The 21861-nt window shown below is 41.4% G+C and overlaps 1 protein-coding gene across 1 annotated transcript in view; it reads right to left on the reverse strand.

The window, feature by feature from the left end:
- The window catches only part of STON2 (stonin 2), a gene marked incomplete at its 5' end in the record, with an annotated part of 113949 nt that overhangs the window by 40868 nt on the left and 51220 nt on the right, over positions 1-21861 (reverse strand). The window contains 2 exon segments of the mRNA XM_079699869.1: positions 15857-16004; positions 16006-16026. Of these exon segments, the coding sequence (XP_079555995.1) occupies positions 15857-16004; positions 16006-16026 (169 nt within the window).

Here is a 21861-nt window from a genome sequence, read left to right on the forward strand (position 1 = left end):
GGAAAATGAAAACCTATCGAATGGTCAGATCAATGACCAGAACCCAGGGTTTTTGGTTTTGTTTTAATTTCTTGAAGCACAGTTTGGGTGTGGAGTGGGATGGTAGAGAAGAAAAACAGGGAGAGTAAATCTGAAGACCCTTGAGGGCAAAGACTGTGATATAATCACCTTGCACTCTCCATAGAGCCTAAGGCAGCCACAAAACAGTGTTTAGTGAGTGGCTTCAATATACAGAACCAGTGGTGAACAAAACAGACTGGGTGCTTGCCTCAGAGAGCCCTCAGACTCATGACAAGAGAGAAAATTAATTGAAAAAAAGAAAGAAAGGGAGAAATAGATCACTACAAACTTTGATAAGTGTGGTGAAAGAAAAGAACCCACTATCAGGGAACATATGCTCAGTTCTGATCTAGCCTGGGGGTCAGAGTAGGCTCCCTTGAGGAAGGGACACTGAAACAGAAATCCAAAGTCTGAGTAGGAGTTAAGGGAGTTGCAAGCTATAAGACGGTCGACAAGCAAAGGGCTTTTCTACTTCTAAAACAACTGGAGTACCACTTTTTTTGTGTGGGGGAGAGACATGAAAGAAATCTTAGGAATGTCATCCAAATCTTTCATTTTAACATGTAATAGAATTCAAAGCCTCGTATGAGCTGCCCAAGGCCACTCCAGCTAGGACTAGACCCTGGGCTCCTGGCTCCCAGCCCAGAGCTCCCTGGAGCACGCTGCGGACTACACGGCAACAAGACTGGCATTTCAGTGACCACAACGGACTTAAAAGCAGTGATGGATGGGACTCTGAGACATAAAGATGGAGGGCTTATCCCATATGCAAATGGTATGTAGTGGGTTGGGGATAAAAGGTTTTTAAAATTGAACTTTTAATAAAAAGAACTCAGCGCTGCTTCTGAAGAATGGCTTGATATTGTGCAAGGTTTTTTTGACCAAAAGCTATTTGTAAATCAGGAACAAAGAGTGAGCCAGGCAGATTTCCCCATCTGCATGCAAAGTGAAAACAAGATGTAGAAGTGGTAACAGCAATGGGGCAATGTGATAAATCAATCCAAAGTTGATATTTAAGGTCTAGTGATTTCATCCATTAGCCCAGTGAGAACTACAATTAGCACTAAACTCTGATCAACACCACCCCTGAGATGACAAGCGGCAGCCCTGAGTGACAGACGGAGCATTTTTTAAGTGCCTGTGAAACCTCGTGGGAAGTCAACACCACCTAAGCGCCTTTCTCAGCAGCTTCCCTATTTTCTTTCCTCTCTGTGATACCACTACACCAAGGAAAAACGAACACTGCCACTTCTCTTTGTCGGTTAGGTTGTCCTTCCTTCACTTCCAAATGCTGTGGGGTGAGGATATCTCTCAGAAGAGAGGCCTCATTAAGAAGGGAGAAAAAGATTCTACTGACTACAGATTAAATGTCAATTCCTTCCCCTCCTCGCACCTCTTCAGGGGACAAAAGACTGGAAATGTTCCAATCAAAACAAGATCTCTCTCTGCCTTTCCATGATTCTTAGCCCCTGCTTTGTGTTGGCCTCTTTGTCCCTGCAAAGAAGCTGCTTCATTGAAACATCACAGGAAAAAAACAGTTGTCCCCCAGACAATGAAGTCGCCTGCACACAGGCATCTCCAAAGTAGGCAGGCGACAATGCCCGCAGAATTCTCAACCTGTTGCTATAGTAGCAGAAAGAATGTGCTTCCAGCAGCTCTGCAGAGATTCATATCCAAATCCCACCAGCTCCCAAAGAGAACATTAACCCTTCGCTGTCCCTTTTCAGGGGCAGAACCACCTGGGACGAATCCCAAATTATTCTAGGAGCTGGATATTGTAGTCTTAATATTCACTCACTCATTCATTCATTTAGATTCTGTTATGCTGGTTCCTAGGTTTTCAGTGGCAAACAATGCAAACATGGCCCTTGGTGTTAAGAGGAGGAATAAGATATTAAATCACTGCTCAAATAACAATATATGATGCAACATCAGTGTTACATGGGAGGCACCAGTTTTCAGCAAAGCCATCACCAGAATGGAAAAAACCTACCCAAGAAAACCAGCTCATACATTAGTTGCAGCAGACAACTGCAATTATTTGATTGTTTACATGTGTTCATTTGACAAAATACCACTAGAAATTATATTCCAATCACACCATGCCTCCTACAAAACATTAGTTTAAATGAGTTATTTAATCAAATCAGTTTTCCACATAAAATAGAAACAGGATTGTTTGTTGGAGAACATTGCGAGCAGTTGCTGAACTGTCACCAGGGAACAGAAATAGCAGGTTAGGGCTCAGAAAATACATGAAAGAAGCACAGTCCTAAGAACCCTGGGAGGACTTCTAAACAGCCTTCACCCCAATTTATTTCTCTGGTCGAGAGAATAACAAAGAAACCTCAGGAAATACAATTTAGAAATGACCTGTAATCCAGCCTACTTTCCCTAACTTTGTGGTGTAAAATCTCATGTTACTGAATACCTTCCTGCTAGACTTCCTTGTTTCCCATGGAGCACAAATACTAGGAAGGCAGGTTATCTTAGGAGGATAAACTCGGTAGGTAATGATACCCTCATATGCTTTTTGTGAAACAAGGCAGGATCGATCGGACTGCCAAGCAAAAGCTGAAAAACCAAGAAGACAGGTTACTAATTTCGGTTGGCTAGTAAGATGCGGTCTCAGGGAAGTCACATAAACCTTTGTACCTCAGTTTCCTCAATGGTAAATTTGATATACCACATAGATCCAAAGGCACATGGACCAACAGCAATGCCTGAAATAAAGTACTCTGTTATCATTCTTAGTAGCGCTGTAAAACAGGGTTTCTGCCCTGAGAACCTCAATCATCTTTTAGAACACTGGCTTCAACCAGAGGCACAGGGTATAAGCCTTTCACGAAACACATCAGGGAAAATGGGCCATCAGGAAGGGATATTCACCCAAATCTCTTTTAACCATTGCAACACTGGAGTAGGGTTTGGGATGTAAAGAAAAGAATGTTGCACGCCAATCCACTTCTACAAGGATCAGGTCACTGGCCACTCTAGCCATCCACTGACAGGGAACCCTGAGGGGAATTCAGAATGGAGAAAAACAGGAAGCATTCTGTGCTTTGGATATACTGGCCCCTATATAGTTAAAATGTATATTTAAGAAAAGTTTTTTGTTGTTGTTGTTGTTTTGCAGTACGCAGACCTCTCACTGTTGTGGCCTCTGCCGTTGCGGAGCACAGGCTCCGGACGAGCAGGCTCAGCGGACATGGCTCACGAGCCCAGCCGCTCTGCGGCATGTGGGATCTTCCCAGACCTGGGCACGAACCCGTGTCCCCTGCATCGGCAGGTGGACTCTCAACCACTGCGCCACCAGGGAAGCCCAAGAAAAGTATTTAATGACCCCAGATTCTTGCATCTTCCCATACATAGAAAAACACTAAAATCATTCGAGATGTCTGTTCTTTGTGATTAGCAGTAATCTTTGGATATTTGACTACAAGCTTTTTTCCATCAAAAAAAAGTCATATATATCCTGGCTCCTCCCTCACCTCTTCAGAGCAGGTCCTCAGAGCTATCTGAGAGGCTGTCTCTCAAGCTATAGTCCTCAGTAAGGTCCCCAAATAAAACTTAACTCACAACTTTTACATTGTGCGTTTTCATTTCAGTCAAAAAGGAAAAGGTCCCAAGTGTTCAGACTAGATGGAAACTGGTTTCTGTTTGCCTAAGAAAAAAGTGATGATAGCAAAGGGATATGGTGTGATGTATCAATAAATTAATGACTCCACCCAAATAATGCCCATCCTGGAAATACACAGCCAAGCCCAGTGACCCAAACCCTTGACGTTTTGGAGGACAGAGCAAGAATGGAAATGGAAGCATTTTGTTGGAACTCCAGTGCCATGTCTGCGTCTATCAAGTTTGAAGTACCTGCAGGAATTGTTTTCCCTTTAAAATTCCATTGGCTAGATCATAGTAGCAAAGAGTCTGATGCTTACTTCCATATTACAAGGAACAGGCTAGTTTCAGAAGATGGACACTTTCTGCCTCTTGGTTACTCTGGGATCTACCTATGATTTCACCAGCTTTTCTAAGCAGGAGAAAGTACAACCCCCCTCATATGCCGCTCCCCCACTATGGAATCTTACTTTTAATAGCTGTAATTCTTCACCCCTCTCAGTATCCATGTCCTTTGCCACATGACTTTACAGTTTCTCCCTGCAAACATATATTTCCCTGACCTTTGACAATGGTCTTGGTCATGTGACTTGACTTGCTTTGGCCAACAGGATGTTAACAGATTAATGACACAACCAGAGGACTGAAATGAGTTTGCTCACTGTGGCTTGTGCTCTTGTATCTCTGCCATCAACCATGAGAAGAACATGCCCAAGCTAACAGCGGGTCCTAGGGGGAGGATGAGGGACATGTGGAGTAAAGCCACCCCTGAGTAAGCCCAGTCAAGATCAGCTGATTCTCCCCACCCCAACCTACAGTCATGGGGGTTAATAAAAGCATATTGTTGTATGCCACTGAGATTTTGTGGTTGCTTGTAACTCAGCATTAATGTATCAACAACTAACTGATACATTCACCAGAGCAAAAATTAACCTGTAATTTATGAATTAAAACACTGTTTGCTTTTTTTTTTTTTTTTGCTTTGTTTTCTTAACACATAACAAGTAATGGATCTCTGATTTTTCCCCCCATTACACAACAAGGTCCTCAAAGCAGGGTCCTATGACATCCCTAATGCCCAAGATTTATTCATGGAGTCCATACCATGTTCTAAATCCCAGGGGATGCAATGATGAATGATACACAATTCCAGCCACCATCAGTCTGCACCGGTGAATTTTTTCTGATCTAAGACCAGGTCAATGTGCTTTAGCTCAAAGGTGATTATAAAGTTTACTTATGCAGCTGGAAGTACACCAAGTCAGTAGTGAACTCTGAACCACTTGAGTGTTCTTTGCCTAAGTACAGATGAACTGGAATCATAACCTCTTTTAGTAATGGAAGGAATTGACAAGACCATTGGATTATTGGTTTTCAATCTTAGCCAATCACCAGAGCTTTCTAAATTATAGATTCCTGGTTCCCATCTATAGATATTTAGTTGAACACTCTGGCACAAGGCCCAGGAGTCTGTGTTGTTAAAAAAGTCTCAAAGTAATGCTGATAATGATCAGCACTGGGACCCCAGCCATGCACCCACCTAATAGAACCTCTCCATCCAATGACTGAATCTCTTACATTGAGTTGCACTAAGCATCTGTGATGACATTAAAACACCCAAAAGTGAACACAGAGGGAGTATTTCCAGATGACCACATGTATTCATTAGTTACTGTTAGCATGATAACCCATTCCAGAACTCAGTAGCTTTAAACAATAAGCACTAATTATTGCTCATGAGTCTATGGATCTGGATCCGTTTGTCTGATCTCTGTTGGACCCACTCATGTGTTCTAAGGTCAGCTGGCTGGTCTAGGACTGCTTCACTCACATGTCTGGTAGAAGATCACTATCAGCTGGGGTGACAAGGGTCTTAGCGCCACAGAAAGTGAGTCAAGGAGTTGTCCCTATGGTGACTGGGCTGGATTCCAAGGGAGCAAGAAAAGGTATACAAGGCCATTTAAGCCCTAGGCTGGGCTGAGGTGGCTAGTGCACCACGGCTGGCCAGGAGGAAGGCCAGGAAAAAGTCTGGACCTGCCTAAGAGGCAAGAGACCACTGTTTTGGGGTGCACGAGGAGAGGGGATTCAGAGCGCCGCCTAAGCGAGTTCCAGAGACGGGCGCGAGCTGCGGCTATCAGCTCAGACGCCAGAGATGGGCATGAGACGCTAAGGCTGCTGCTGAAGCCACCTAGAAGCCTGTGTGCAAGCACAGGTCACTCTCCACACCTTCCCTCCCGGGAGCCTGTGCAGCCCGCCACTGCCAGGGTCCCGTGATCCAGGGACAACTTCCCCGGGAGAACACATGGTGCGCCTCAAGCTGTTGCAATGTCATGCTGGCCTCTGCAGCCGCAGGATCACCCCGCATCCGTACCCCTCCCTCCCCCCGGCCTGAGTGAGCCAGAGCCCCCTAATCAGCTGCTCCTTTAACCCCGTCCTGTCTGAGCAAAGAACAGGCACCCTCAGGTGACCTACACGCAGAGGCAGGGCCAAATCCACAGCTGAACCCCATGAGCTGCGCGAACAAAGAAGAGAAAGGGAAATTTCTCCCAGCAGCCTCAGGAGCAGCGGATTAAATCTCCACAATCAACTTGATGTACCCAGCATCTCTGGAATACCTCAATAGACAGCGAATCATCCCAAAATTGAGGTAGTGGACTGTGGGAGCAACTGTAGACTTGGGGTTTGCTGTCTGCATCTAATTTATTTCTGGTCTTATGTTTCTCTTAGTTTAGTATTTAGAGGTTATTATCATAGGTAAATTTGTTTATTAACTTGGTTGCTCTCTTCCCTTTTTTTAAATATATATAGATATATATTATTTTTTGTTTTTTCTCTTTTTGTGAGTGTGTATGTGTATGCTTCTTTGTGTGAATTTGTCTGTATAGCTTTGCCTTTACCATCTGTCCTACGGCTCTGTCTTCCTGTTTGTTTGTTTTTTTAGTATAGTTTTTAGCACTTGTTATCATTAGTGGAGTTATTTTTTGGTTTGGTGGCTCTCTTCTTCCTTTCTTTTCTTTTTTAAATTACTTTTTGATTTTTAAAATTTTTTATTTTAATAACTTTATTTTATTTTTTTCCTCCCTTTTCTTCTGAGCCATGTGGCTGACAGGGTTTTCGTGCTCCAGCCGGGTGTCAGGGCTGTGCCTCTGAGATGGCAGAGCCGAGTTCAGGGCATTGGTCCACCAGAGACCTCCCAGCTCCACATAATATCAAATGGCGAAAGCTCTCCCAGGGATTTCCATTTCAACACTATGACCCAGCTCCACTCAATAACCAGCAAGTTAGAGTGCTGGACACCCTATGCCAAACAACTACAAGACAGGAATACAACTACACGCATTAGCAGAGATGCTGCCTAAAATCATAATAAGGTCACAGACACCCCAAAACACACCACCGGATGCAGTACTGCCCATCAGAAAGACAACATCCAGCCTCATCCACCAGAACACAGGCACCAGTCCCCTCTACCAGGAAGCCTACACAACCCACTGAACCAACCTCACCCACTGCGGGCAGACACCAAAAACAACGGGAACTACGAACCTGCAGCCTGTGAAAAGGAGACCCCAAACACAGTAAGTTAAGCAAAATGAGAAGACAGAGAAACACACAGAAGATGAAGGAGCAAGGTAAAAACCCATCAGACCAAACAAATGAAGAAACAGGCAGTCTACCTGAAAAAGAATTCAGAGTAATGATAGTAAAGATGATCCAAAATCTTGGAAACAGAATGGAGAAAATACAAGAAACGTTTAACAAGGACCTAGAAGAACTAAAGAGAAAACAAACAATGATGAACAACACAATAAATGAAATTAAAACTTCTCTAGAAGGAATCAATAGGGGAATAACGGATAAGTGACCTGGAAGATATAATAGTGGAAATAACTACTGCACAGCAGAATAAGGAAAAAAGAATGAAAAGAATTGAGGACAGTCTCAGAGACCTCTGGGACAACGTTAAACACACGAACGTTCGAATTATAGTGGTCTCAGAAGAAGAAGAGAAAAAGAAAGGGACTGCTAAAATATTTGAAGAGATTATAGTTGAAAACTTCCCTAATATGGGAAAGGAAAGGAAAGGAAATAGTCAATCAAGTCCAGGAAGCACAGAGAGTCCCATACAGGATAAATCCAAGGAGAAACACGCCAAGACACATATTAAGGTTAACAGCTGATCTTTCAGCAGAAACTCTGCAAGCCAGAAGGGAATGGCAGGACATATTTAAAGTGATGAAAGGGAAAAACCTACAACAAAGATTACTCTATCCAGCAAGAATCTCATTCAGATTCAACGGAGAAATTAAAACCTTTACAGACAAGCAAAAGCTAAGAGAATTCAGCACCACCAAGCCAGCTTTACAGAAAATGCTAAATGAACTTCTCTAGGCAGGAAACACAAGAGAAGGAAAAGATCTACAATAACAAACCCAAAACAATTAAGAAAATGGTAATAGGAACATGCATATCGATAATTAACTTAAATGTAAATGGATTAAATGCTCCAACCAAAAGACATAGACTGGCTGAATGGATACAAAAACAAGACCCATACATATGCTGTCTACAAGAGACCCACTTCAGACCTAGGGACATATACAGACTGAAAGTGAGGGGATGGAAAAAGATATTCCATGCAAATGGAAATCAAAAGAAAGCTGGAGTAGCAATTCTCATATCAGACAAAATAGACTTTAAAATAAAGACTATTACAAGAGACAAAGAAGGACACTACATAATGATCAAGGGATTGATCCAAGAAGAAGACATAACAATTGTAAATATTTATGCACCCAACACAGGAGCACCTCAATACACAAGGCAAATACTAACAGCCATAAAAGGGGAAATCAACAGTAACACAATCATACTAGGGGACTTTAACAACCCACTTTCACCAATGGACAGATCATCCAAAATGAAAATAAATAAGGAAACACAAGTTTTAAACGATACATTAAACAAGATGGACTTAATGCATATTAACAGGACATTCCATCCAAAATCAACAGAATACACTTTCTTCTCAAGTGCTCATGGAACATTCTCCACGATAGATCATATCTTGGGTCACAAATCAAGCTTTGGTAAACTTAAGAAAACTGAAATCATATCAAGTATCTTTTCCAACCACAACGCTACGAGACCAGATACCAATTACAGGAAAAAAAACTATAAAAAATACAAACACATGGAGGCTAAACAATACACTACTAAATAACCAAGAGATCACTGAAGAAATCAAAAAAGAAATCAAAAAATATCTAAAACAAATGACAATGAAAACATGACGACCCAAAACCTATGGGATACAGAAAAAGCAGTTCTAAGAGGGAAGTTTATAGCAATACAATCCTACCTCAAGAAACAAGAAACATCTCAAATAAACAACATAAACTTACACCTAAAGCAATTAGAGAAAGAACAACAAAAAAGCCCCAAAGTTACCAGAAGGAAAGAAATCATAAAGATCAGATCAGAAAAGAATGAAAAAGAAATGAAGGAAACAATAGCGAAGATCAATAAAACTAAAAGCTGGTTCTTTGAGAAGATAAACAAAATTGATAAACCATTAGCCAGACCATCAAGAAAAAAGGGGAGAAGACTCAAATCAATAGAATTAGAAATGAAAAAGGAGAAGAAACAACTGACACTGCAGAAATACAAAGGATCATGAGAGATTACTACAAGCAACTACATGCCAATAAAATGGACAACCTGGAAGAAATGGACAAATTCTTAGAAAAGTACAACCTTCCGAGACTGAACCAGAAAGAAACAGAATATATAAACAGACCAATCACAAGCACTGAAATTAAGACTGTGATTAAAAATCTTCCAACAAACAAAAGCCCAGGACCAGGATGGCTTTCACAAGAGAATTCTATCAAACATTTAGAGAAGAGCTAACACCTATCGTTCTCAAACTCTTCCAAATTATAACACAGGGAAGAACACTCCCAAACTCATTCTACAAGGCCACCATCACCCTGATACCAAAACCAGACAAAGATGTCACAAAGAAAGAAAACTACGGGCCAATATCACCGATGAACATAGATGCAAAAATCCTCAACAAAATACTAGCAAACAGAATCCAACAGCACATTAAAAGGATCATACACCATGATCAAGTGGGGTTTATCCCAGGAATGCAACGATTCTTCAATATATGCACATGAATCAATGTGATAAACCATATTAAAAAACTGAAGGAGAAAAACCATATGATCATCTCCAGAGATGCAGAAAAAGCTATCAACAAAATTCAACAACCATTTAGGATAAAAACCCTCCAGAAAGTAGGCATAGAGGGAGCTTACCTCAACATAAAAAAGGCCATATATGACAAACCCACAGCCAACATCATTCTCTATAGCGAAAAACTGAAAACATTTCCTTTAAGATGAGGAACAAGACAAGGCTGTCCACTCTCAGCACTATTATTCAACATAGTTTTGAAAGTTTTAGCCACAGCAATCAGAGAAAAAAAAGAAATAAAAGGAATCCAAATCGGAAAACAAGAAGTGAAACTGTCACCGTTTGCAGATGATATGATACTATACATAGAAAATCCTAAAGATGCTACCAGAAAACTACCAGAGCTAATCAATGCACTTGGTAAAGTAGCAGTATACAAAATTAATGCACAGAAATCTCTTGCATTCCTATACACTAATGACGAAAAGTCTGAAAGAGAAATTAAGGAAACATTCCCATTTACCAATGCAACAAAAAGAATAAAATACCTACGAATAAACCTACCTAGGGAGACAAAAGACCTGTATGCAGAAAACTATAAGACAATGATGAAAGAAATTAAAGATGATACAAACAGATGGAGAGATATACCATGTTCTTGGATTGGAAAAATCAACATTGTGAAAATGACTCTACTACCCAAAGCAATCTACAGATTCAATGCAATCCCTATCAAACTACCAATGGCATTTTTCACAGAACTAGAACAAAAAATTTCACAATTTGTATGGAAACACAAAAGACCCCGAATAGCCAAAGCTATCTTGAGAAAGAAAAACGGAGCTGGAGGAACCAGGATCCCAGACTTCAGACTATACTACAAAGCTACAGTAATCAAGACAGTACGGTACTGGCACAAAAACAGAAACATAGATCAATGGAACAGGATAGAAAGCTCAGAGATAAACCCATACACATACGGTCACCTTATTTTTGATAAAGGAGGCAAGAATATACAATGGAGAAAAGACAGTCTCTTCAATAAGTGGTGTTGGGAAAACTGGACAGCTACATGTAAAAGAATGAAATTAGAACATTCCCTAACACCACACACAAAAATAAACTCAAAATGGATTAAAGACCTAAATGTAAGGCCAGACACTGTCAAACTCTTAGAGGAAAACATAGGCAGAACACTCTATGACATAAATCACAGCAAGATCCTTTTGGACCCACCTCCTAGAGAAATGGAAATAAAAACAAAAATAAACAAATGTGACTTAATGAAACTAAAAGCTTTTGCACAGCAAAGGAAACCATAAAAAAGACCAAAAGACAACCCTCAGAATGGGAGAAAATATTTGCAACTGAAGCAACTGACAAAGGATTAATCTCCAAAACTTACAAGCAGATCATGCAGCTCAATATCAAAAAACAAACTACCCAATCCAAAAATGGGCAGAAGACCTAAACAGATATTTCTCCAAAAAAGATATGCAGATTGCCAACAAACACATGAAAGGATGCTCAGCATCACAAATCATTAGAGAAATGCAAACCAAAACTACAACGAGGTATCACCACACACCAGTCAGAATGGCCATCATTAAAAACCCTACAAACAAAAAATGCTGGAGAGGGTGTGGAGAAAAGGGAACCCTCTTGCACTGTTTGTTGGTGGGAATGTAAACTGATACAGCCACTATGGAGAATAGTATGGAGGTTCCTTAAAAAACTAAAACTAGAACTACCACACAAGCCAGCAATCCCACTCCTGGGCATATACTCTGAGAAAACCATAATTCAAAAAGAGTCATGTACCACAATGTTCACTGCAGCTCTATTTACAATAGCTAGGACATGGAAGCAACCTAAGTGTCCATCGACAGATGAATGGATAAAGAAGATGTGGCACATATATACAATGAAATACTACTCAGCCATAAAAAGAAATGAAATTGAGTTCTTTGTAGTGAGGTGGATGGACCTAGAGACTGTCATACAGAGTGAAGTAAGTTAGAGAGAGAAAAACAAATACCGTAAGCTAACACATATATATGGAATCTAAAAAAAAAAAAAAAAACAGGTTCTGTAGAACTGAGGGGCAGGACAGGAATGAAGACGCAGACGTAGTGTATGGACTTGTGGACACGGGAAGGGGGAAGGGTAAGCTTGGACGAAGTGAGAGAGTGCCATGGACATATATACACTACCAAATGTAAAACAGATAGCTAGTGGGAAGCCGCTGCATAGCACAGGGAGATCAGCTTGGTGCTTTGTGACCACCTAGTGGGTGGGAGAGGGAGGGTGGGAGGGAGACACAAGAGGGAGGAGATATGGGAACATATGTATATGTATAACTGATTCACTTTGTTATAAAGCAGAAATGAACACACCATAGTAAAGCAATTATACTCTAATAAAGATGTTTAAAAAAAAACAAAACACCAAGGCTGGGGACCAGTACACAAGCACACCTTTACTTCTGCACATTCTATTGGCCAAAGTAAGTTATGAAGCTAAGCACAGATTCAAGGGCTGGGGAAACAGACTCCACTTCTTGGTAAGAGAAGCTACGAAATCACATCACAAGGGTCTAGATTCAAAGAGGGAAATAATTGGGGCCATTTTTTCCATCAATTTATTATACAACTTAGTGGAAGAAAAATATCGGCTCCAGCCAAATGTGATTTCTATGTGTGGGCCAAAGTTTTCACCCTAAGCTCACAAAGTTATAAAATTGTCAGGTTGACATTTCATCTGATATTCCTCATTTCTATTCCTGCCTGCGCATGCGCACATGCACGCACACGCACACACGCACACACATCTTAATCCTCACGATCTTGGTCTCAAACTAAAGCAAAAGAAATCTATTTATTCTCAGCACATTTTATGTTATCCTTTGATGTTTTTTAAAGATGATGCTGCATGACATGCCACCCTTACGAGGATTTGTTTTAGGGCAAGTCTCTGTGATGTCTCTTCCTGGCTGAGGATATGCCTACAGATGAAAGGTGACTGAATGATTACCAGGGCTACATCCTGCAAAGGACCCTGAACCATTAACACGAGGAGCAGCAACGCAGAAGAAATATGACAGAAAAAAGATAACACAAAAGTAGCAAATAGCCTTGAGGAGCAGGAAGCTGGAGCTCACTGAAGATCACAGGCTGAGGCTAATTATATTTTAGCCACCAGCTGCTGGCAAAGCCCTCTTCATTCCACTTCCCGACTTCATCACCCTTGCCTTGACTGTGACTCTTTAGGAAATGCACTAAACTACAGTGGCTGAATCCACAACTATCTTCCTTGCCCCAGGCCCTAAGATGTATGCAGCCTGGCTGGGATGTAGCAGCAGCTATTATAGCATCCCTACCACTAAGGTGCTGTTTTCTGTGTTTTGGAAAAATCACCATGACCTTTCGGTTAACTCCACTTGAATTCTCTAAATACCTACTTGTGAGGTCTGGGATAGCAGGAGGTGGCAGAGAAAAGAGCTGCAGAAACCAGAAAACACAGGCTGGCAGAGAAGTGGCCAGGGCTGGGTAGTGCCTGAAGGCTCTTTGGAGAGTGTAGGAGAAAGCAGACACTGCTCAAATGCAAAGCTGTCTCAAATGCACGGTTTGGTTCCCGTTTAATACAGCCAGTTTTCATTCTGCTTGGTAGGATCACTGCTTCAAAGACTAAGAAACAGGAGTGGATGAAAAACACAATGAAATAAAAAGAAATGGTAAATTTACCATAAAGATGCATCAGAAAAGCCAGATTCAAGAAGATATTGCACTCATTTTAGTTTATGTAGAAACTCCAGGGAGTCCTGAAAACATTTAGAACAGGCTCTCTATAGGAAGAACCGTTGCCCACACTCTTCAAAACTTTATTCTCTGGCTTCCCAGGTGGCGCAGTGGTTGAGAGTCCGCCTGCCGATGCAGGGGACACGGGTTCGTGCCCTGGTCCAGGAAGATCCCACATGCCGCGGAGCGGCTGGGCCCGTGAGCCATGGCTGCTGAGCCTGCGCGTCCGGAGCCTGTGCTCCGCAACGGGAGAGGCCACAACAGTGAGAGGCCCGCGTACTGCAAAAAAAAAAAAAAAAAAAAAAAAAACACTTTATTCTCTTCCTAAGCACTGGATCTGGGAGAGAAGGAGGTTTGGTAAGAATGGCGATGTTTTTCTACTGTAATGCTTAGGATCCCAAGCGCAAGTGCCTGTGAGACCTAGAATGGCTATCAGTACTGTTAACTCCACAGGTGGCCTGAAGCGGCATCTGTTTGTTTTTCAATCATCACTGAAAAGAGTCACAAATTGAAACCCTGCATCTCCAGGTAGAATCATCATAAGGGTTCCCACAGCCATCTCTTGCTCACTTGGCAACAAGATAAGTGGCGTTCCTGGATGTCTTCTAATGAGCTGGCTGATTGGGCCGCAGTCAATCTATGCTTTTGATTCATGAGCCAAGGGGAATCCAGAGCTGTAAGAAAGCAAACTACTGGCATTATCACCACAGGAACACTGATAATGACAATGATGAAGAATTACTGATTTCTGCTCAGCAAAAGCCACCCTGTACTTTCCTGAAACTTAGAAGAGAGGTATGCTATCTAAGAAGGGGACAGTCACCCTGCCTGTGTCCCTTCCCACTTCAGTACACACATACCGCGACTTCATACCCTCTGGGTACAGTACTTTTCAGGGCTATTGTTTACTGCTGCTCTAAAAACCTAAACATGTGAAGTACAGGTTGCTCCTTATAGAGAATCCTTCAGTTGCCTGCAGAGCGGTGCCAAGAAAGAACCTGGGCTGCCTCTGCAGAGACCTGGGCACTAGCCAAACTTGTACATGTGTCTTGTAAGTGCCTCCAGTTTGGGCAATTTCTATTACAGCTTCCCAGGCCGTGCTCCTACAAAATCACTTAGCGCATCATCTTCACTCTCGAATGACGATGTAATTCCTCATGGCTGTTAAAAGAATAGGGCCGTCTCAAATATACAGTACTATACGGGTAGAGTACCAAATTCACGTGACACGTACACAAATGCTGTCTCTCCTGTGACATTTTTCTTGAAATCTCCTTAGGTATTAAAGTTTGGGTGAGGCCAGGACCCAGAAGCAACAGTTTTATTCCTTCACATGCCAGTGCAATCAACGGCTTGTGTTTAGAATAAATATTTGAAACTCAGAAGCCTGTTAACAATGCAGCGCTTGATTGCTCTGAATTACTCTCACCCACAGCAATCAAGGGAGAAGTCCTTGGCACTAGCTCCACGCGAAAAACCTGCTTCCCAGCCTCCTCCATCTGCCTTCTGCCTCTCCCCTCAAAGAATTCTCCACACACCACACAAAGGTCTCAGTTTTCTCCGTTAAATGCCACATGAATCCCACATTGAACATCTGACTTCTTTCTTCCCAGAGCACCACAGATTTAATTCAATACTTCCATGTTCATGTATATTTAATGGGACCAACTTATCTTTTAACTCTTTGACTCAAACCCTTCTGCTGGCATCTTTTATTGGACACTGAAAATAGGGTTTTCTGTTGACTAGTTTTAGTTTTGAGACAAAATGTCATCTTGGTCTATTTTAAAGCCATGGTAACCATTAAGCTACTTTTCAATTAGTCAGAGGTGCCCATGTATTAAAATGCTCACAATTCTTACCACTTTTCCTTCTCCAAAACCCATTTGGTAAGCAATGTAATTTTTTTTTCCTATGGGGCCAAAGGGTAAACTATACTAACCAGAGGTAATTAGAAGGTTAAATTTTGCTCAAGGCCAGGCTCTCAGATTACAAGTTCTAATAAACCCTGCTGGGAGAAGACAGTGCCTTTGTCTTGGGACCACTGAGAACTAGCCAATCAACAAAACAAAACACCTTCAATTCTATCAGAAACTCTCCCATCTAAACACAATGGAAAAGGAAAGCCAACACCAAAGCAAATAAAATGAAGTGGTTCCACTGCTGGCAGCCCTTACCGTGGGGGGCAGAAACCCCCTGTGGACCCTGGCCGGGGCTCTGGCTCCTCCTGGGGCGGGGGAAGGGTGGCGAGGGGTCCAGGACGTGGGTGCGGGTAGAGGTATGCTCCGTGCATGCTTGAACAGGACTCACCGCCGCCTGCCTGCCTGCCTGTCTGCCACTCAGTTCTCTAGTCTGGGTGGGAAGGGCCAAGATGGAAAAAAAAAAAAAATGCGCAGGTTACTCACTGGCCTTCCCAGGCGGGGCGGGCACACCCAGGAGGAGTGAGAGGCCAGGCGCAGACAGGGAGAGTCTTCAGAGATCTTGCTTCTGATTCCTTTTGTTAATACTTCCTGAACTTTCAACTCAATCTGCACAAGCGTGGCTACTTTGAGGAGGCAAATAACACTTGGGAAATTAGATTCCAAGAGCTCAATGCAAAGGTTACTTGGAAAAGGCCATGCTTTCGTGCACACACTTTTACATTTAACCCTGAAATTTGTTTCCACCGTTTTTGAGCATTAATCCTGGCACAGAAAATGAGAGTAACAGGCAGCCTTGGTGCTGGGGCCTGGAATGACCCAGAGCAGGCAAACCCAGAGGCGATTTAGAGAATGAATTTCTCTATCAGGCACATTTCTTGAAATAGGTATCTGAAAATCAAGATTATAGAAATGGAGTCCCATTGAAAATGCAAGAACTTGTTACCTGAGAGCCTGGCCTTTGATAAATCCTGAAATGAAGCCCTTCATAAATGGAGGGAATCCTTCAGTAATTTGTGTTGGTAAATGTGGGTGTTCATGAACAAAGGCACGGCAGTATTACAATAGAAGGAGACAGAGAGATGGAGAAGGGTGAGGAGAACTAACACCTATTAGGACCTGGTACTTATCTCATTTATTCCTGAAAACATCCTCACGAGGGAGGAATTCCTCTTCCTCTTTCACAGGTGAGCACGCTGAGACCCAGAGGTTAGGTAACCTAGCTAGAGCTCAGGCGGCTAGTGAATGGAAAACCCAGGATTTGGACCCAGGTGTGTCTGAATCTAAGACCCAGCATCGTCCCACTGGACCACCAGGCACCTCTCCCACCATTCCTGAAGAAATACTCACCTTTCTTCTACTCGCAGTTGACAGCAGGCTAAGTCACCTTTTCTTAAATTTTTATACCATTTCCAAAACTGCTATGCCATGAAATGTAATTCTGCAGGATACTAATAGGTGTAATAAAGATAAAAAAAAATGTGCTGTGCAGGTTTCTTTACTGTAGCTCCTTGCAACCTTTAATATGCTAATATATATATTGTGAATCTCCTAGCTCCAGGCTTAAAAGTGTCATGTTTCCTTTCCCAAAGGTTTTCTACTTGGGACAAGGAGACCTTCTGGGTTTGGGAAACACTTACAGAAATGGGTTATTGTTGGACTCTTCTCCCCCTTTGCTCTACTGTGAATGTTGATGTCCTCCCAAAACTCCCATGCTGGAACCCAGTTCCCACTGTGATGGCGTTAGGAGGTGGGGCCTTTGGGACCTGAGTAAGTAATGAGGGTGGAGCCCTCATGAATGGCATTAGTGCTCTTATATAAAGGAGCCCTTCCACCACGTGAGGATACAACAAGGAGGACCCTTACCTGATCTCAGACTTCCAGCCTCCAGAATTATGAGAAATAAATTATTTCCGTTGTTTACATAATAAGTCACTCAGTCTGTGGTATTTTGTTATAGCAGCCTGAACAGACTAACACACCTTCCTTTTTCTTTTCTTTTAAAAAAACTTTTTAAACATAAAAAGACTCATGACAAACAATTTCAAACAGTATATAAGGATATAAAATAAAAAGTAAAAATCTACCTATTCTAGCAATCATTCCCATTCCCCAGGGGTAACCACTGTTAGGAATTTTTTATGTACCTGCTTCAGAAATGTTTGTGTTTGTAAAGCATATATGAATATCCTTTTAAAAATAACACAACTGGGATTAAAGTATAACCAGGATGTGTTATTTGGCACTTTTTTTTTAAACTTAATAATGTATTTGGGATTTTCCATATCAGCATATAGAATTGCTACTAGCAAGTCAGAGTCAAAAAAAGTAAAAGGTATCTATAATATAGGATTACTGCTTTACTAAAGGGTCCCCTACGTGGGTCACAGGATGCTTGGTGACTCAGGGTCAGAATGCCTGGATTCCCTTCCCAACTCTGTCTAACCTCACACTTGACCCCTGTGTACAGGATGGAGAGGACCCTAAGACCTAAGCCACACTACCAGCCATTGCGAGGATCAACGACGATGATGACAATGACACCGCAGCCACCACTTGAGCATATTTTTTGTACATATTAATTCGATGAAGCCTTACTCACAACAATCCTTTGAAGATGTGCTATTATTATCCCCATTTTCAGATTGAGTGAGCCATCTCAGAGTGCACACCCAGTACTCTGAGTGCACAGTAAGTGCCTGAAGTTCTATCGAAGTAAACATGATGTCGGCAACCCCATCTTTGCCATGATATATTCCTCAAAGTGGCACTAGAAAGTGGGGGCCATTTTCCCTTAGGATAATGTATTGATAATTGAGGGTTCTGTTCCAACACCGGGCCTTGGCTTCCTATAAATTCCAGATATAATAAGATTTTGTAAAACAGAGATACAAACCTCATTTAAAATAGCAGACTGATGTTCCATGCCTCAGAGTTTTTGAGAGATTAGTCCCTACAACCCTTCCTTTTTACTGATTAATGAAATAACATCCAGAAAATGTGTGGGTCACTTCTGGGCACATACTGCCTCCCCTCGTTACATTGTCTCAGTCATGAAACAATTTTTAAATGTGCACACATTTGAACCCCATTTGACTACACAAGGGACTCCAACATATTCTATAGGTACATTGTATCACAGAATAATATTGTATCACAGATCTGACATAATATTAGTACACAAGTTAGAACAAGCATTAAATATTTAATTAGAAATAGCTTTTCTTGCCTCCTTAGAATTTAAAAGGTCATTTGAGAAATGATTTGACTGACTCATTTCTCTTAGAAAAACTGTCTAGGGAAAAAGGGAATCAATACCTTCTTACCCTCTCAATACATTTTCCTGAAAAAGCCAGAGACCTTCAACATCAGTCCACCGGGTTTTTTCCCCTAACATAGTTGCAGAACACCTCTATAGTTTGGGAAACCACTCAGGGTCTTAGCTTGGTTTGGGGTGCCCATGCTTTGACCTGATCCTCCTGCCAATCTCTCTCTCTCTTTTTGTTCCCCACACTTCTTCCCCAGCAAGGAAAGCCTTGAAGGTGAGGTAAGTCACAGAGGGGCCAACTGAGAGAAGGGAGGAAGAGGAGACTTGCATTCCCTTAATGTGGTTACAGTGGATTGCATGCTATGCATTTTACTCTAAGGGTTAAAAAAGAAAAAAAGGACGGAGGATCTAACTCCTTCCCTCTTCCGCTTTGACTCCCACCCCCAGTGCTAGAAGATGAATTTCAGCACAGCACCTAGAAGATGGTAGGAGCTTATTCAAGTGGGGGTATCTGTCCCCTGTCCTGCCCTCTAATTTAGCATAACCTTCATGTCCAGTGCATTGTTTCGTACTCTCAATTATATTCAGCAATGACTGTCCATCCAGAAAGAAGTCAGGTAGCGCAGTCCTGCTCTGACAAAGGCACACGTTTAAAAGAAATGCTTGCTTTGGCTGCTGTGAGATCAGGAGTAAGGAAGGAACAGCAGTGCTTAACGGCACCCGAGACAGGGCCTGGGTGCCAGCTCAGCTACGTATGTTCTGGTCAACTCACAAGTCGGAACTCCAGCTTCCCGGTCTCTCAAGTGACGATAATATCATCTACCTCACTGGCTGTGATTGACGATTAACTGAAAGAAGTATGTGAGACATTCTTTAAACGGCAGAGTTCCAGGTAACAACATGAATATCAGTAGTGACCATCACTGCTCTCAGCTCTAAATGTGTTGGCGGTGGAGCGTGACAATTGCTTTAAAAGAGGAACTAAGTTGTTTCTGCTGTTCATGATCCCCCAGCCCATGGCCTACTCAGCTGCTGTTCCCAGAGCAGGTCCATCAGAATACTAACTAGTAGGTGAACACAATTCCAGTAGAAAATGGACCAGCTTATTTTTCATATGGACACAGATTTTTTCCCTTATTCCTCCTGTTTTATCAGACCCTCTGAACTACTTCCTTTTAGCAATAATTATAAAATGTTTTTTAAAATTTTTTGTTACTGAAAATTTCAAACATATATAAAAGTGGAGAGAAAGGTGTAACAAACCTCCACGTATGTATCACCAGCTTAATTATCAATGCATTCAAACCTTGTTTCACCTATATCCCTACCCACTCTGCATTATTTTGAAGCAAGTTCCCAGTATCACATCATTTTATTCAAAAACATTTCCGCATGTATCTCCAAAAGATAAGGATTCTGTTTATAAGCATAACCAAAATATTATAGCAAAAAACTATAATTACTTAATATTATCCAATATCTAGTAAGTATTAAAATTTTTCCAAATGTCTCAAAGATTTTTTTTTGCACTTTGTTCAAATCAATTCTGTAATTAGTTGATAAATGTTGTCTTTTTTAATATAAAAGTTCTTTGTTCATCTTTTTTTTTCCTTTCTATTTATTAAAGAACCTCGTTCTTTTGTCATATAGTTTGTCTTACAATCCACATTTTAATGATGTTGTGATTTAACAAGTTCCTCTGCCCCCCGTGTTTCCATGAATTTATAGTTAGATCTAGAGGCTTGATGAAATTCATATTTGATTTCTGGATAGAATAGCAAATTGATAGGTGGTATTCTGTACTTCCATCAGGAGGCAACTCATATCGATTACCTCTGATTTTGTGTGCTTAGCAGCCACCGAGAATCAGTGCCTAGGTATTATTTCATAGGGATTGGAAAATGGTGATTTTCTCCCATTACTTTTTCATTTATTAATTGGGATGCTATTATTATTAAAGGTTTATATTTGCCTGAAATGAAAGCATATATTTCCCACTTCTGCTTTTGGCCATGAGGTTTTATGTTAGACAGTATATCAGAGTTCCTTTGTATCTACATATTTTATTAAAATCTATTATACTGAAAAGATGATCTAGTTAAAAAAACAAAACAAACAAACAAAAAAATCTACTCAATTAGATTTCTGGGGAAAACAACTGGGAAACATTATCCAGAAATCTTCACTCCAAGGGTAGAGAAAGACGGGTCCACAGTACATCATTCAGATTCATACTTGATTCTTATGAGCTCTATGATTTTGGTCAAAGTTTAACATTTTGACACCCAGTTTTCTCATCTATAAAATAGGGATATAATACCTACTTTGTGGTTTTTGTGAGGATTCATGGTAAAGTGTGCAAAGAGCCTGTTCCAGTGTCCAAAAAATGAGTAGATGCTCAATAAAATGTAATTATGACTAGTTGCAGCACTGTCTCCTCCAGACCCAGCACAGTGCCTGGCCAACAGCAGTTGCTTAATAAATGCTGGGTGAATAAATAAAGGGACGTTGGGTTTACTTTGTCCCAAGCTGATGATGGCTTTAAGATGCTGGGGACACAGAAGTGAACAAAACAAAGTCTCTGCTCATGAATTTACATTTAATCGTATAAAGGAATGGAGATGGGCATTATTTGTTCCGGGATAATAATTATTCCAGTTGGCTATTTTGAAAATAAGTACTGTTGGTGACCCACAGGGTTGGGGCAAGAGAGAGGAACAGGATCAACTCAATTACATCACTAGAGACATAAGAAGGAATCAATTTCCTCATAAGAATGATAAATCAGTACTATTATTACCTTTGACTTGGCCTGAGGTACACTGAAGGCTCACCTAGTGTACTGGCTTCAACTGTATCTTCCCAAAAGGTAGGCTGATGTCCTAACCCCCAGAACCTGTGAATATGACCTAATGTGGAAATACAGTCTTTGCAAACATAATCTATTTAAGATGAGGTCATACCAGATTAGAGTGGGCTCTAAATCCAATCACTG

The sequence above is a fragment of the Hyperoodon ampullatus genome (assembly GCF_949752795.1).
Source record: "Hyperoodon ampullatus genome assembly, chromosome: 3".
Lineage (NCBI taxonomy): Eukaryota > Metazoa > Chordata > Mammalia > Artiodactyla > Ziphiidae > Hyperoodon > Hyperoodon ampullatus.